Source organism: Phyllostomus hastatus, unplaced genomic scaffold, assembly GCF_019186645.2.
Source record: "Phyllostomus hastatus isolate PE091 unplaced genomic scaffold, TTU_PhHast_1.1 phas_scaffold_1224, whole genome shotgun sequence".
In the NCBI taxonomy this organism is placed as follows: Eukaryota; Metazoa; Chordata; class Mammalia; order Chiroptera; family Phyllostomidae; genus Phyllostomus; species Phyllostomus hastatus.
The window spans coordinates 1,731,809-1,744,440 of NW_025334008.1; the positions used below are offsets into that span (position 1 = coordinate 1,731,809).

Below are 12,632 nucleotides of genomic sequence, written 5' to 3' on the forward strand. Positions count from 1 at the left end.
CACTCAGCGCAGCATCAGTCCACTCCAAAAGCTTCCCCAACCACCCCCCACCCCGCAGCCTCCTCCCTCCACTCTGCCCTAGCCCCTCACCCAGTGGGATGGCCTCTCTGCCTGTCTGGAGTCCCCATGAAGGGCCTGGCCTGCAGGCTTCCAGAAAAGTATGACAAATGAATCCCAGAGGCCAGCCTCCTAGGGCTGCACATACAGCCACATGCATGTTCTTCCTATGTGCCCCACATACTCACTTGCATCTTGGGGCAGGAGCCTGGAGGGCGGGATGGGAGGTCTGGGGGCAGAAAGCGCCCTAGAGCCTGAGAATGGTGGGAAAGCCTCTTCCAGCAGAGTGCGTGGGCAACGGTGGCCACAGGGTAATAACAACCCTTGGAGAGACCCTGCTGAGGAGTGGCCAGGGAACAGAGGGGAGCAGGGGCAAGTCCCAACAACCCCCGGAGGGGGTTCCAGGGCAGAGGCTGCGTCTCCAGGATCCCTTGGAGAGCTAGCTAGCTCCATGCTCTTCCTGACTATCAGAGCTTTGGCCTGGGCAGAAGGAAAGAACAGGGCGGAAGCGAGCTCTGGAAAGTGGGAAGAGGGGGGTGTGGGGGGAGACCCAGGGCGGGATCCAGGCTTTGGAACGTTGGAGGTTTCCGGCCACAGAGGCAGGGCCTCAGGGGAGCCAAGAGAGGCGGAGAGAGACACACATCGAGGAACAGAGACAGGAGTTGGGAAGAGAGCGACCAGGGAGGAGCTGGGAGAGGTGGGGACCACGGGGCTAGTGATCTGCACACACGCCAGTCCCCAGAGACACCCCCTCCCCAGAGACATTTGTCTGCAGCCTTGGGTGTTGTGAGCCCACCCTGATGCAGGCAGCCTGGCTCCTGGGGGCCCTGGTGGTCCCCCAGCTCCTGGGCTTCAGCCACGGGGCTCGGGGAGCTGAGAGGGAGTGGGAGGGGGGCTGGGGAGGAGCCCAGGAGGAGGAACGGGAGAGGGAGGCCCTGATGCTGAAGGTGAGTTGGGGAATGGTGGGGGGGGGGCGGGGCAGGGAAGGAGTGGGGTGGTGGCGGGGGAGTACCACCAGGACCGTGGGCTTGGGAGGGGGCATTCTGGGGTCAGGGAAATGGGCAAGAGGGAGGGATGGGACAGGCTCAGAAGATGGGGGTGACTGGTTCACAGAAGGGACTTGAGGGCAGTGAGCCAGCTTACAGCTGGGGAGGGATGCTTGGCACACCTGGGGAGTCAGAATGGGGAGACAGGTTGTCCCCTACTGTCTCTGCCCCGCCTCAGCATTTACAGGAGGCCTTGGGGCTGCCCGCTGCGAGGGGGGACGCTGCGAGGGGGGACGAACATCCTGAGGGAACACCTGAAGACAAAGGGGCCTGGGAGACTGAGGAGGATCATCAGGGGGAGGAAGAAGAGGAAGCAACGCCAATCTCCTCCTCCAGCCCCAGCCCCAGCCCCAGCCCCAGCCCTACTCCCACCCCAGAGGACACTGTCACTTACATCTGTGAGTTATCATTAGCTCCGCCCTGCACCCCAGGCCTCCGCCATCATTTTCAGCCAAGGGAACTGTCCTGTTACTGTCCGAGAGCCTTTCGATTGTTCACTGTCCAGCCCGTGGCGCCCACACCCCCATGAAGTCCCAGCCTTGCCTCCCAAAAACCCAGGGCCACCTTCTAGGACCCCCGAGTTTCCCCAGCCCCACAAACTCTGTCCCCAGAGGCCTTAGGTCCCTGTGCCCCTCAGGGCCTCCGGTCCCCCGATTTTGCCACCAAGGTCCCCGTCCAACGTGCTTCCTGTCCGTCCGCAGTGGGCCGCCTGGCCGGCCTGGACGCGGGCCTGCACCAGGTGCACGTTCGTCTGCACGTGTTGGACACCCGCGTGGTCGAGCTGACCACGGGGCTGCGGCAGCTGCGGGAGGCGGTGGGTGACACTCGCGACGCCGTGCAAGCCCTGCAGGAGGCGCAGAGCCGCGCCGAGCGCGAGCGTGGCCGCTTAGAGGGTGAGTCTGCACTGCGCGGGGCAGGGAAAGCGGGACCACCCGGGTCTGGCGGGGGACTAGCGGGAGGGGGCCCAGAAAGGTCTGGGGACCCTGGGCATCACGGCTGAGGGGGTTCCTGGAGACTTGGGTGTGGGTTGATGCGGAGGTTAGCGTGGCGGGGAGGGTGAATGCCGAGAGCAGGCAGGCGGTGGGGGGAGTACACTCCCCACGAGGCAGTAGAGACGACCCCACTCTACACGCGCCACGCCCCCTACAGTCCGGTCCTCGAAGTCTGGCACCGCCCCGGGAGGCCCTGACTCCTCCTCCTCGCTGGATTCTGGCCCCGCCTCCTCCTAGCTCTAGCTGATAGGCTCTTACCCCTCCTTCTCCCCGCCCCGGGAGGTTCTGACCCCGCCCCACCCCGCCCTCCCCGGACCTGACTCCGCCCCGCCCGCAGGCTGCCTGAAGGGGTTGCGCCTTGGCCACAAGTGCTTCCTGCTCTCGCGCGACTTCGAGGCGCAGGCGGCGGCGCAAGCGCGGTGTGTGGCGCGGGGCGGGAGCCTGGCACAACCCGCGGACCGCCAGCAGATGGAAGCGCTCACTCGCTACCTGCGTGCGGCGCTGGCCCCCTACAACTGGCCGGTGTGGCTGGGCGTGCACGACCGGCGCGCCGAGGGCCTCTACCTCTTCGAGAACGGCCAGCGCGTGTCCTTCTTCGCCTGGCACCAAGCGCCCCGGCCCGAGCCCGGTTCCGAGCCCAGCGCCGCGCCACACCCGCTCAGCCCCAATCAGCCCAACGGCGGCGCGCTGGAGAACTGCGTGGCGCAGGCCTCGGACGACGGCTCCTGGTGGGACCACGACTGCGAGAGGCGCCTCTACTACGTCTGCGAGTTCCCCTTCTAACGGGGCCGGTCCCCGCCTCGTCTTTCCATCCCTCCACCCGCCCTTTGCCAAGGCCGAGCACTTTCCGAAAACGCCCTTCCCTTCCTCCCTCTCTTCCTTGCCCGTGTTTTTCCTGGGAGCAGCGAGCACCAGGCTTAGGTACGGCAACAATAAAGCCTTGTGGAATCTGACTTGAGCGGGCAGTGGAAAGCACTTGGCATTTGTCTCTCGCCGCGTGGGAGGATGGGAAAGGCAAGAACCTGGCCTTTGGATGCCCCAGAATCAGAGTGATGGAGAAGAGAACACCTGTGCATATGTACACGTGGTCATCCACTCCTGCACATAGATGTCGGGAGTACATAAGTGCACACGCTGCTGACAGCTTTATCCCCATTATGCCCTCCACTCAGGGCCTTGGGGACCAAGGGCCGGTCAATCATTGTCCCAGGTCTTGGTACAGATCAAAGATATTGGAATCACAAAGGGGCTAAAGGCTCTGACAAGCTTTGCAAGAAATTCCTCATGTAATATAGTTTAGTGTGTCTCACACTTGTTTCACCAGATGGTACTGAAACAGTATCAGACACCCCTCCGCTCCCTTCCTTTTCCCCCACCCCCAGGGGCCTGTGTTGAAACACAAACTTGAAGACCTTCCAGCCTGGAAGGGTAGCCTCCCTCCCAATGTTCCCTCCTCCACTCCCTGCCTGTGAGGCCATGAGCCAGCCTCTTCCCTTCCCTGAGCCTCAGTTTCCTTTTCATAGACACAATCCTAACTCCTACTTTGTATGACTTTCGGGATGTCCAGGCGAGCCCAGGAACATGAGCCACACCATACCTTTCCTTCCCCACGATTTTTCATACTTTTTTTCCCTGGGGCAGAGATAACATCCAGAAATCACCCCAGTGTCTCCCCGAATACTGGCATGATGGTCCTGACCCTGACATAGTGTCACCATTGGGTCAACCAGTGTCAGTCACCCCTTTTTGGAAGGGGTGAGCACCACACAAACCCTCTAGGAGGCATTTCTCTGCCCCACCGCTCCCACAGGAGGTGCAGACCGAGAGGCTGAAGGGTGAGGTTGTGGCCTCTGTTCAGGAAGAGGTCAGTGGGGGAACTGAAGACCTTGCTCTAAGTTCTTTCTCCTGAGCTTGTGTCCCAGGGTGGGGGTGAGGCAACCAGAGGATATTGACGAATATCTGCTACTCCTCAGGAGGAGTCCATCCTTACAGACTGGACATTTTGGAAACTAAGTGGATTGGGCAGTTCTACGGTTGTGTCTGCCTGGACTCTGGAGCTGGATGGCCCAAGTTCTAGTCCTACCTAGACCATTTCCTACTGGGCAAACTTGAGGGAGACTTCTCTCCTGAGTCTGTACTGATCAGCACAACCGGGGTACCGCTATGGGGCAGAGCTGGGTGTGACCAACTCCCTGCGCCCAGCATACCCTGGCGCATGGGAGCCGGTTGAATGGAGGATGGCTGTGTAGGGCCAGGTTGGGGACCTTGAGATGAGTCGGATCTCTAACTGCCTCTCTGCCCCGGGCTCCCACAGGGTCTGAGGCTTTCCCCATCACACTCTCACTCTAGATGCTACTGTCTGGTGAATGTCTGTCACACCAGCCCAGAGAGAGAGTTGTGGGAGCACACAGAGAGGTCTGAGGTGGTGAGTGGAGGACATTTGCTAGGACTGTTTATGCATCAAATCAGCACGCCTGTACGCGCAGCATTCTGATTTGATTTCTGACTCAGGTCTGCGTATGAGACCCTTACCACTGCTCCGAGAAGCCCTCCCAGACCAACCAAGGGGCAGCATTCGTAAATGCCCCCTCCCTGTCTCTCCGCGGAGCATCTGCTTTGACAGCTTGGAGCTGCGGAACAGAGAAAGCCTCAGCAACTGATTGGGGTAGATTCATTCATGGGTCCTAGGGAAGTGGTGGAGAAAGACCCAAGGACCGAGATGTTTCAGCCTGGGGAAGAACTACTGGTAGCCTCACGGGCTTGTCAGGACTACAAATCCCAGGAGGCTGAGCGACAAGCCCACTAAAGCCTTCTCTGAACTACGTTGCCCGGCAGCCATCGGGTGCCCCTCGCAGGTCCCTCTGCAAGCCCTGGCCCCTCCTTCCACGTGAGGGTCGCCCACATCCCCCACCCCCCACCCACCCACACACACTCCACTCCGCAAGCTTAGGACCACGCACGTCGCAATAACCTCAGCAGTCTCCAATTAGAGTTCGCACTCCCTTCTCCCCCCCCCCGCGCCCAATCGGGCTTCGCCCCGAGGTACTATGGGAAATGTAGTCCAGCCACTCAAAAACCGGTAGAAAAACCCAAAGCCGCAGAGTCTAACATTTGTTTAGTCTTAGACTGTAACCAGCGCTCAGATCTTTCCCACAAAGAGTTTTTTCAAAATATGGGTGAATTTTTATGTGTAGATCCTAACCATTTTCAAAACAAGTGAAATAAGTTCATAGAAAACGGTTAGAAAGAGTTATCACAATTTGAGTGCGTAAGTACTAAATTACTAAGTAAAAATTTTTCCTTTGCCTGCAAAATGTTTGCTGAACACTGGTCCGAACCAACTTAACTTTTAATAATGAAAACCTTTTTATTCGTAAATAATTTTGAAGTTACAGATAACTTACAGAAATACAAATAGTGTGTTGTATTTTATATACCCTTTCCCCAGATTTATTTATTGTTAACAGTTGACTGCAACTGCTTTATATCTATGGATCTATCCATCCACCCACCGTCCATCCACTACCCACTCATCCATCCTAATTCAATCACCAAGGACAAACTAGAGTCAGGTTTACTGACCATTGCAACGAAGGAGACCACATTCCAGTGGAGGAACTGTGATCGAGCTATAGGATTTGGTGAAAGAGAGGAATTTGAGTGAAATTTAAGTGAAAAGTTGTTTCCATAGCTTCAGAGCAAAGCAGTAATGTGTATAAATGAGTCGATGTTAGCTCTGGCTGGTGTAGCTCAGTGGATGGAGCGTGAGCCTGCAAACTAAAGGGTCTGTGGTTTGCTTCCCAGTCGGGACACATGCCTGGGTTGCATGCAGGTCGGGTCCCCAGTGCGGCGGGGCGGGGGGGGGGGGTGGTGGTGGTGTGAGAGGCAACCACACATTGAAATTGCTCTCCCTCTCTTCCTCCCTTACCCTCTCTAAGAATAAATAAATAAAATCTTTTAAAAAATACATGAGTCAACATCAGGTCTGAACTGAACTGCAAAGTGGACTCAGGGTCCTGTTTCTTCGGAAACCACAAAGTTAAGATAAATGTGGTATATGTTGTGCCCAGCTCTCGCATCAAGGCTGAAAACTGAGACTTTTTGTCTGTGACAAAGTGCCTTAGCTCTTCCAGGCAGGAGTAGGATGTCTCATTCTTTATTTTTTTTCATTTTCCTTTTTTTGTTTGTTTTTTAGATTTTATTTATTTTCAGCGAGAGGGCAAGAGTAGGAGAAAAACACCGCTCTGTTGCCTCTCTTGCGCCCCCAACTGGGGACCTCGCCCGCAACCCAGGCGTGTGCCGCATCAGCCAGGGCGGATGTTTCTTTCTCTGCCCTTGAATGGCTACGCTTTCAAATAGTCGAGTTTCCAAAGTACTCGACTAGAGAACAAAGTTTCTCAGTGGGCAAGGTAGCCACAGTCACAAAAGGGGGTCGTTAGGACACTTTACATCCTGTCGCTAGGAGAGATATTTCCCGTTGACTTGGCAGCTGGCTTTGTCTGTGTCCGGAGATGGTGGGCAGATTTTTTACAGTCCTAGGTGGCTTTTGTTTCTCTCTCTCTATTTTTGTTGAGGAATTTAAGGGTTAGCTACCTACACACATCATGGCCCTTCACCCCTATTTCAATGCCTATTTCCTGAGAGTGCAGATGCTCTCTTCCACAACCACAATGATCAGCCTCAGTAAATGCAACATTTACATAATTATTTTATCTAAGCTACTGGTGATATTCCAGTTTTGTCCGCTGACCCAAGTGCACTTCCCCCTCCAGTTCAGTTTCCAGCCTCGAGGTCCCACATTGCACATAGCTGTGATGTCTCCATGAATCTAGAACATTTCCATTTTTTAAAAAAGATTTTATTTATTTACCTTTAGAGGGAAGGGGAGGGAGGGAGAAAGAGAGGGAAACATCAATGTGCAGTTGCCTCTCGCACGCCCCCTACTGGGGACCTGGCCCACACCCCAGGCATGTGCCCTGACTGGGAATTGAACCAGTGACCCTTTGGTTTGCATGCCAGCTCTCATCCACTGAGCCACACAGGCCAGGGCTGAATAGGGTGTTACTCTTTAAGTCACCCTTTCCTTATTCCATCCTCCATCTCTGGCTCCCCTAGGGCTGCCATAACAAAGTGCCACAGATTGGGTGCTTTAAACAGAAATGATTTCTCACAGTCCTGAAGGCTAGAAGTCCAGAATAAATGGTGTCATCAGGATTGGTTCTTGGGCCTCTCTCCTTGGCTTGCAGATGGCCACCTTCTCATGCTGCCCTCTTCTTATGAGGACACCAATCAGCTTGGAATAGAGCCCACTCTGGCCTCATTTTAACTTAATCATTTATTTTTTTAAAAGATTTTATTTCTTTATTTTTAGAGAGACGGGAAGGGAAGGAGAAAGTAAAGAAGAGAAACATCAATGTGTGGTTGCCTCTCACACAGCCCCTCCTAGGGACCTGGCCCACAACCAGGCATGTGCCCTAACTGGGAATTGAACTGCCTGGCCCTTTGGTTCACAGGCCGGCACTCAACCCACTGAGCCAGGGCCAGTTTGCTTGAGTGTTAACAGGATATTTCTTTTCCTCATTTGAATGACCAATAAAAACCAATTGGCAAGTGAAAAGAGGGAATAGCTCATTTCTTTTTAGGACTGAATAATATGCCATTATCTGTATAACCCAGTTTATTTATTCATTCACCTCCTGGAGGGCATCTTGGTTGCTTCCAAGTTTTGGCAGTTATGAGTAAAGCTGCTATAAACATCTGTGTGCAGGTTGCAACTTGCTTTGTAAAGGTAAACTTATCTTACAAAGATTTGCTGGTGTTGCTATAGTGAGTGCATTGTCGCCGTGGTGTGGGGCTCTCTGGGAGAGGTGCCACAATGCATCTGCTCAGTTCTGGCTGACATTCGTGGCTCTCACAAATGAGCATTTGTGTTTCTATTTTCTGCTGTTGTGAACAACGCATCCTTCTCACGCTCTACGTCGTCATCATTGCTCCTCACCATCAGGTGTAAAATTTTTGTCAGTCTGGTAGGTGGAACGTGGTATCTCACTGTGGTCTTAACTTCCATATCCCCATTTATTAATGAGGCTGGGCTTCTTTTGATCTGCTTATTTGCTCTTCTTATGTTCCTCTCCATGAAATACTTGTTGTAGGCTTTTACATATATTTGTAATATTTTTTTATACTGGGTGCCTCCTTCCTGGTAATTAGTAGTCTTTATATATTCTGCATACTAACTTTGAAGGCTATGCATTGCAAATCTCTGACTTGTTTCTTGTACTTTCTTGATAGTCTATTCTATTGGTCAGAAATTTCTTAATTTAATTTTTTTATTTTTATTTATTTATTTGTAAAGATTTTATTTATTTTTAGAAAGAGGGGAAGGAGAGAGGGAGAGAAACATCAATGTGTGGTTGCCTCTCACGGGCCCCCTACTGGGGACTTGGCCAGAAATGCAACCAGCGACCCTTTGGTTCACAGGCCAGCACTCAATCTACTGAGTCACACCAGCCAGGGCATCACTAAAAATCTTAAAAAAAAAAGTTTTAACTTCCTTCCATGGCAGGTTGCTCATTAATTATAGCGTCATCCCCGTGCACCAAAAGGATGCGGGTTCAGTCCTCAGGGCGCACATGGGAGGCAGCCTATCAATATTTCTCTCTCTCTCTCTTCCCCTCTTCTCCCTACTAAAAAAAATCAATAATAATGAAAAACATCCTGGGGTGAGAATTAAAACTTTTGACTTCCACATTTAAGTCTTTCATCCATCTAAAGTTGTTTTTTTTTTTGAGGTGTGATGTAGAAATCCAATTTCATTTTTTTCCCATCAGGATGACAAATTATTTCTACAGCATTTGCTGAACACTCATCCTTTTCCAGGTTCTCTGTGGTCCCTGCTCTGTCATATTTTAGGGTTCGTGGGCCTCTTTGGTGGCTCTCTGTCCTGAACCTTAGTTCAAAAACCCCTAAATAAAACATTACCATCTGATGTCATCAACATATAAAAATAGGGTACTTGATGAGGACATACCAGATATGAAGGTTGTTTAGCATTAGAAAAATATATTGTCACATTAATAGAGTAATGGAGGAAAACCAGGTGGCAATTTTCATAGATGGAGAAAAAGCATTTGATAAAAATTTTATCAGCCCTGGCTGGCATAGCTCAGTGGATTGAGCACGGGCTGTGAACCAAAGTGTTGCAGATTCGATTACTCCCAGTCAGGGCACATGCCTGGATTGCAGGCCATGGCCCCCAGCAACCACACATTGATGCTTCTCTCTCTCTCTCTTTCTTCCTCCCTTCCCTCTCTAAAAAATAAATAAATAAAATCTTAAAAAGAAAAGAATTAGAGCTAAGTTAGGACAAAAATTTAAAAAATATATATTTTTTGTAGAATGAGCTAAGCATCTAACTCAAATGGTTGGAAATTAGCAGTAAAGCAAATTCACAGAAATGAACACAAAATAAATGATAAAAATATGGGCAGAAATGAAAGATGAATGGGGCGAAGAAGACTCAAAAAGACAACAGCTGTAGACTGACTTTAACAAAACCTGATAAGAAAAAGAGATAGACCATGAAATACAAACTATAAAAGTGAATAATTATAGCCAGGGCAGCACTATAAAAAGTAAGGAAATAATAGTATCATTGACTGTGTGCTAACACGTAAAAACCTGGATGAAATGGCTAAATTACCAGAAAAATATAAAGTGCTAAAAGTTATACAAAAATAAAAGAACTTGAATAAATCAGTAAGTACTAAAGTGTTTGAAGTTACAGTCAAAGATCTCTCTTTCTTTAAAAAGCACAGGTAGAAACTATTTTCTGGGTGAGCGATATCAAACATTCCCAGAATGCTTAATTCTTATCTTTTTATTTATGTATTTATTTTTAGAGAGGGGGAAGGAAAGGAGAAAGAGAGGGAGAGAAACATCAGTGTGTGGTTGCCTCTCACTTGCCCACTACTGGGGACCTGGTCTGCAACCCAGGCATGTGCCCTGATTGGGATTTGAACCGGTGACCTTTCAGTTCACACGCCAGTGCCACAGAGCCGCACCGGCCAGGGCTTAATTCTTATCTCATACACATTGTCCCAGAAACTGGAAATCATGTAAAGTCTGTCTAGCTCTCTTTGGGAAGCTGCTGCAAAATTGGTTCCAAAACCAGATAAGGAACATATACAAGAAAAGGAAATTAGAAGTCCATTTCACTGTGAATGTGGGTATAAAAACACTAACTCAAATAATGGCCTACTAAATCCAAGATTATATCATAAGTTACTACCATTGAGTAGGATTTATCCCACTAATGCAAATACGGTTCAAAATTTCAAAAGGAGTCTTTTAATGTAATCCATCATATTAATGGACCAAGGAATAAAATGTAATGATTTCAACCAATGTAGAAAAATCATTTGATAAGGTTTTATATCTATTCATTATTAAAAATCGAAACAGTAAACTAGGAAGAAAAGCACATTTTTTTAAACTTCTTAAAGCTTCCAGCAAACATCATAGAAATTTTGGGAGACTTCCTTGTAAGAGTAAGAATAACATTAGGATATTCTCATCATGGCTAGTGTTTAACATGTATTGTCCATAAATCCTGACTAATGCTTTATTAAAAAATAAAAGGAAAGAAGGTGTGCAAAGACCAGAGGGAATAAAAAAAGCTTTCAATATCTGAACACGATGTAATTATATACCCAGTAACACCACTGGAATGAACAAACCATAAGAACAAATTATAAGAGATGTCAACAAGGTTCCCAGTTACAAGATTAACTTACAAAAATCATTTCCATTTCTCTATGCCAAAAATAAAGGTTTTAGAAACATAGGATGTGATGAAAATACCAGTCACAATCTCAACAAAATCTAGAAATCATCTCGGAACCAGCAAATAAGAAAACATAAAATTCTGTGAAGGAAAAAAAAGTCTAATAAAGCCCCTAAAAAAGATGATCTGAATAAATGCAAAGGTATGCCGTGCTCTTGGTTGGGGTGATTAAATATTATACAGATGTCAATACCTCACAAATAATTTATAGATTCAGTACAATTGCAAGCAAATTTCCATTTGAATTATTTTATTTTTTAAAAATATTTTATTTATTCATTTTTAGAGAGATGGGGAAAGGAGGGAAAAAGAGAGGGAGAGGGACATCAGTTGGTTGCCTCTCACACATCCCCAGCCTGGGACCTGACCTGCAACCCAGGCATGTGCCCTGACTGGGAATCAAACCGGCAACCCTTTGATTCACCAATCAATTCCAATGAGAATGAATTGTTAGTCCTATACAACTCTATTCCCTTTACTCTTTCTTTACGTGGTATTACTGTTATACATACTGATGTTACAGATCAAAGAACACACAGTGATCATTGATACTTTACCATCTGTAGCCTCTTCCTTAGGTTTACTCTCGCCTGCCTCCTTTGTGTTATTATGGACAAATACTTACAAAAATATTACATTCCTATATCTTGTAGTCTCAACAATAAATGATATACATATTATTTTTTACAATTGCTTTTTTTAAAAAAGATTTTATTTATTTCATTCTTAGATCGAGGGAAAGGGAGGGAGAAAGAAAGGCAGAGAAACATTAATGTGTGGTTGTCTCTAGTGCACCTCTTACTGGGGACCTGGTTCACAACCCAGGCATGTACCCTGACTGGGAATCGAACCAGTGACCCTTTGGTTTATAGGCTGGCACTCAATCTACTGAGCCACACCATCCAGGGCTGCCATTGCTTTTAAAATCAGTTAAGAGAATAAAGGAGAAAAACGATGCCTGTATACTGTCTTTTATAATACCATCATAACCTTTGCTAGTTTTGTTTTTTTTTCCCCTGTGGATTTGCATTAGCTCCTGGAGTCCCATTGCTTTCAGCCTGAAAAATGTTTAAAACATTTTTTTTTTGTAAAGCAGGTCTGCTAGCATCAAACTCTCTCAATTTTTGCATATCTGGGCATGTCTTTATTTTGCCTTCAGTTTTGAAAGACAGCTTTGCAGGGTACAGGATTCTTGGTTGACACACTTATTCCCGAGTGTTTGGAGTATGTTATTCTACTGTCTTCTGGCCTCCATTCTGTCTGCTGAGAAGTCAGCTATTTATCTTATTGGGGTTTTACAGCAAGTGAAAAGCCATTTTTCTCTTTCTGCTTTCAATATCATCTCCCTGTCCTTGACTTTCAACATTTTTACTAGGATGTGTCTGACTGTGGGTGTCTTTGTGTGGATCCCATCTGAGTTCATTGAGCCTCCTAGATGTGTAGGGAGGTTAGTGTAATAAACGTGGGAAGTTTTCAGCCATTACTTACTTGATTCTCTCTCTCTCTCCCTCCCCCTCTCCCTCTCCTTCTGGTACTTCCGTGCTATATATGTTTGCTTAATGGTGTCAACAACAGGAATAGGCTCTGCTAGAGACTTTCTATGTTTGGGCTCAATATTTAAAAACAAAATGGCTAGAGGAATGAATTGTCTATTCTGCACGTTGGTTCTTTCAGCTCTCCTATGTTTTAAAA

General features: G+C 48.4%; 1 protein-coding gene across 1 annotated transcript; it reads left to right on the plus strand.

Moving 5' to 3' along the window:
• The first annotated feature begins 691 nt into the window (after positions 1-691).
• CLEC11A (C-type lectin domain containing 11A) lies at positions 692-3,053 on the plus strand. The gene is made up of 4 exons (XM_045856409.1): positions 692-1,004; positions 1,282-1,501; positions 1,805-1,996; positions 2,433-3,053. The coding sequence occupies exons 1-4, from the start codon at positions 858-860 to the stop codon at positions 2,876-2,878; spliced, it is 1,005 nt and encodes a 334-aa protein (XP_045712365.1). The 5' UTR covers positions 692-857; the 3' UTR covers positions 2,879-3,053.
• The last annotated feature ends 9,579 nt before the right edge of the window (positions 3,054-12,632 follow it).

Coding starts and splice junctions, on each gene's coding strand:
- CLEC11A (XM_045856409.1), top strand. CDS start 858: ATGCAGGCAGCCTGGCTCCTGGGGGCCCTGGTGGTCCCCCAGCTCCTG. Junction 1,502..1,804: donor GGACACTGTCACTTACATCT/GTGAGTTATCAT, acceptor GTCCGTCCGCAG/TGGGCCGCCTGGCCGGCCTG. Junction 1,997..2,432: donor CGAGCGTGGCCGCTTAGAGG/GTGAGTCTGCAC, acceptor CCCCGCCCGCAG/GCTGCCTGAAGGGGTTGCGC.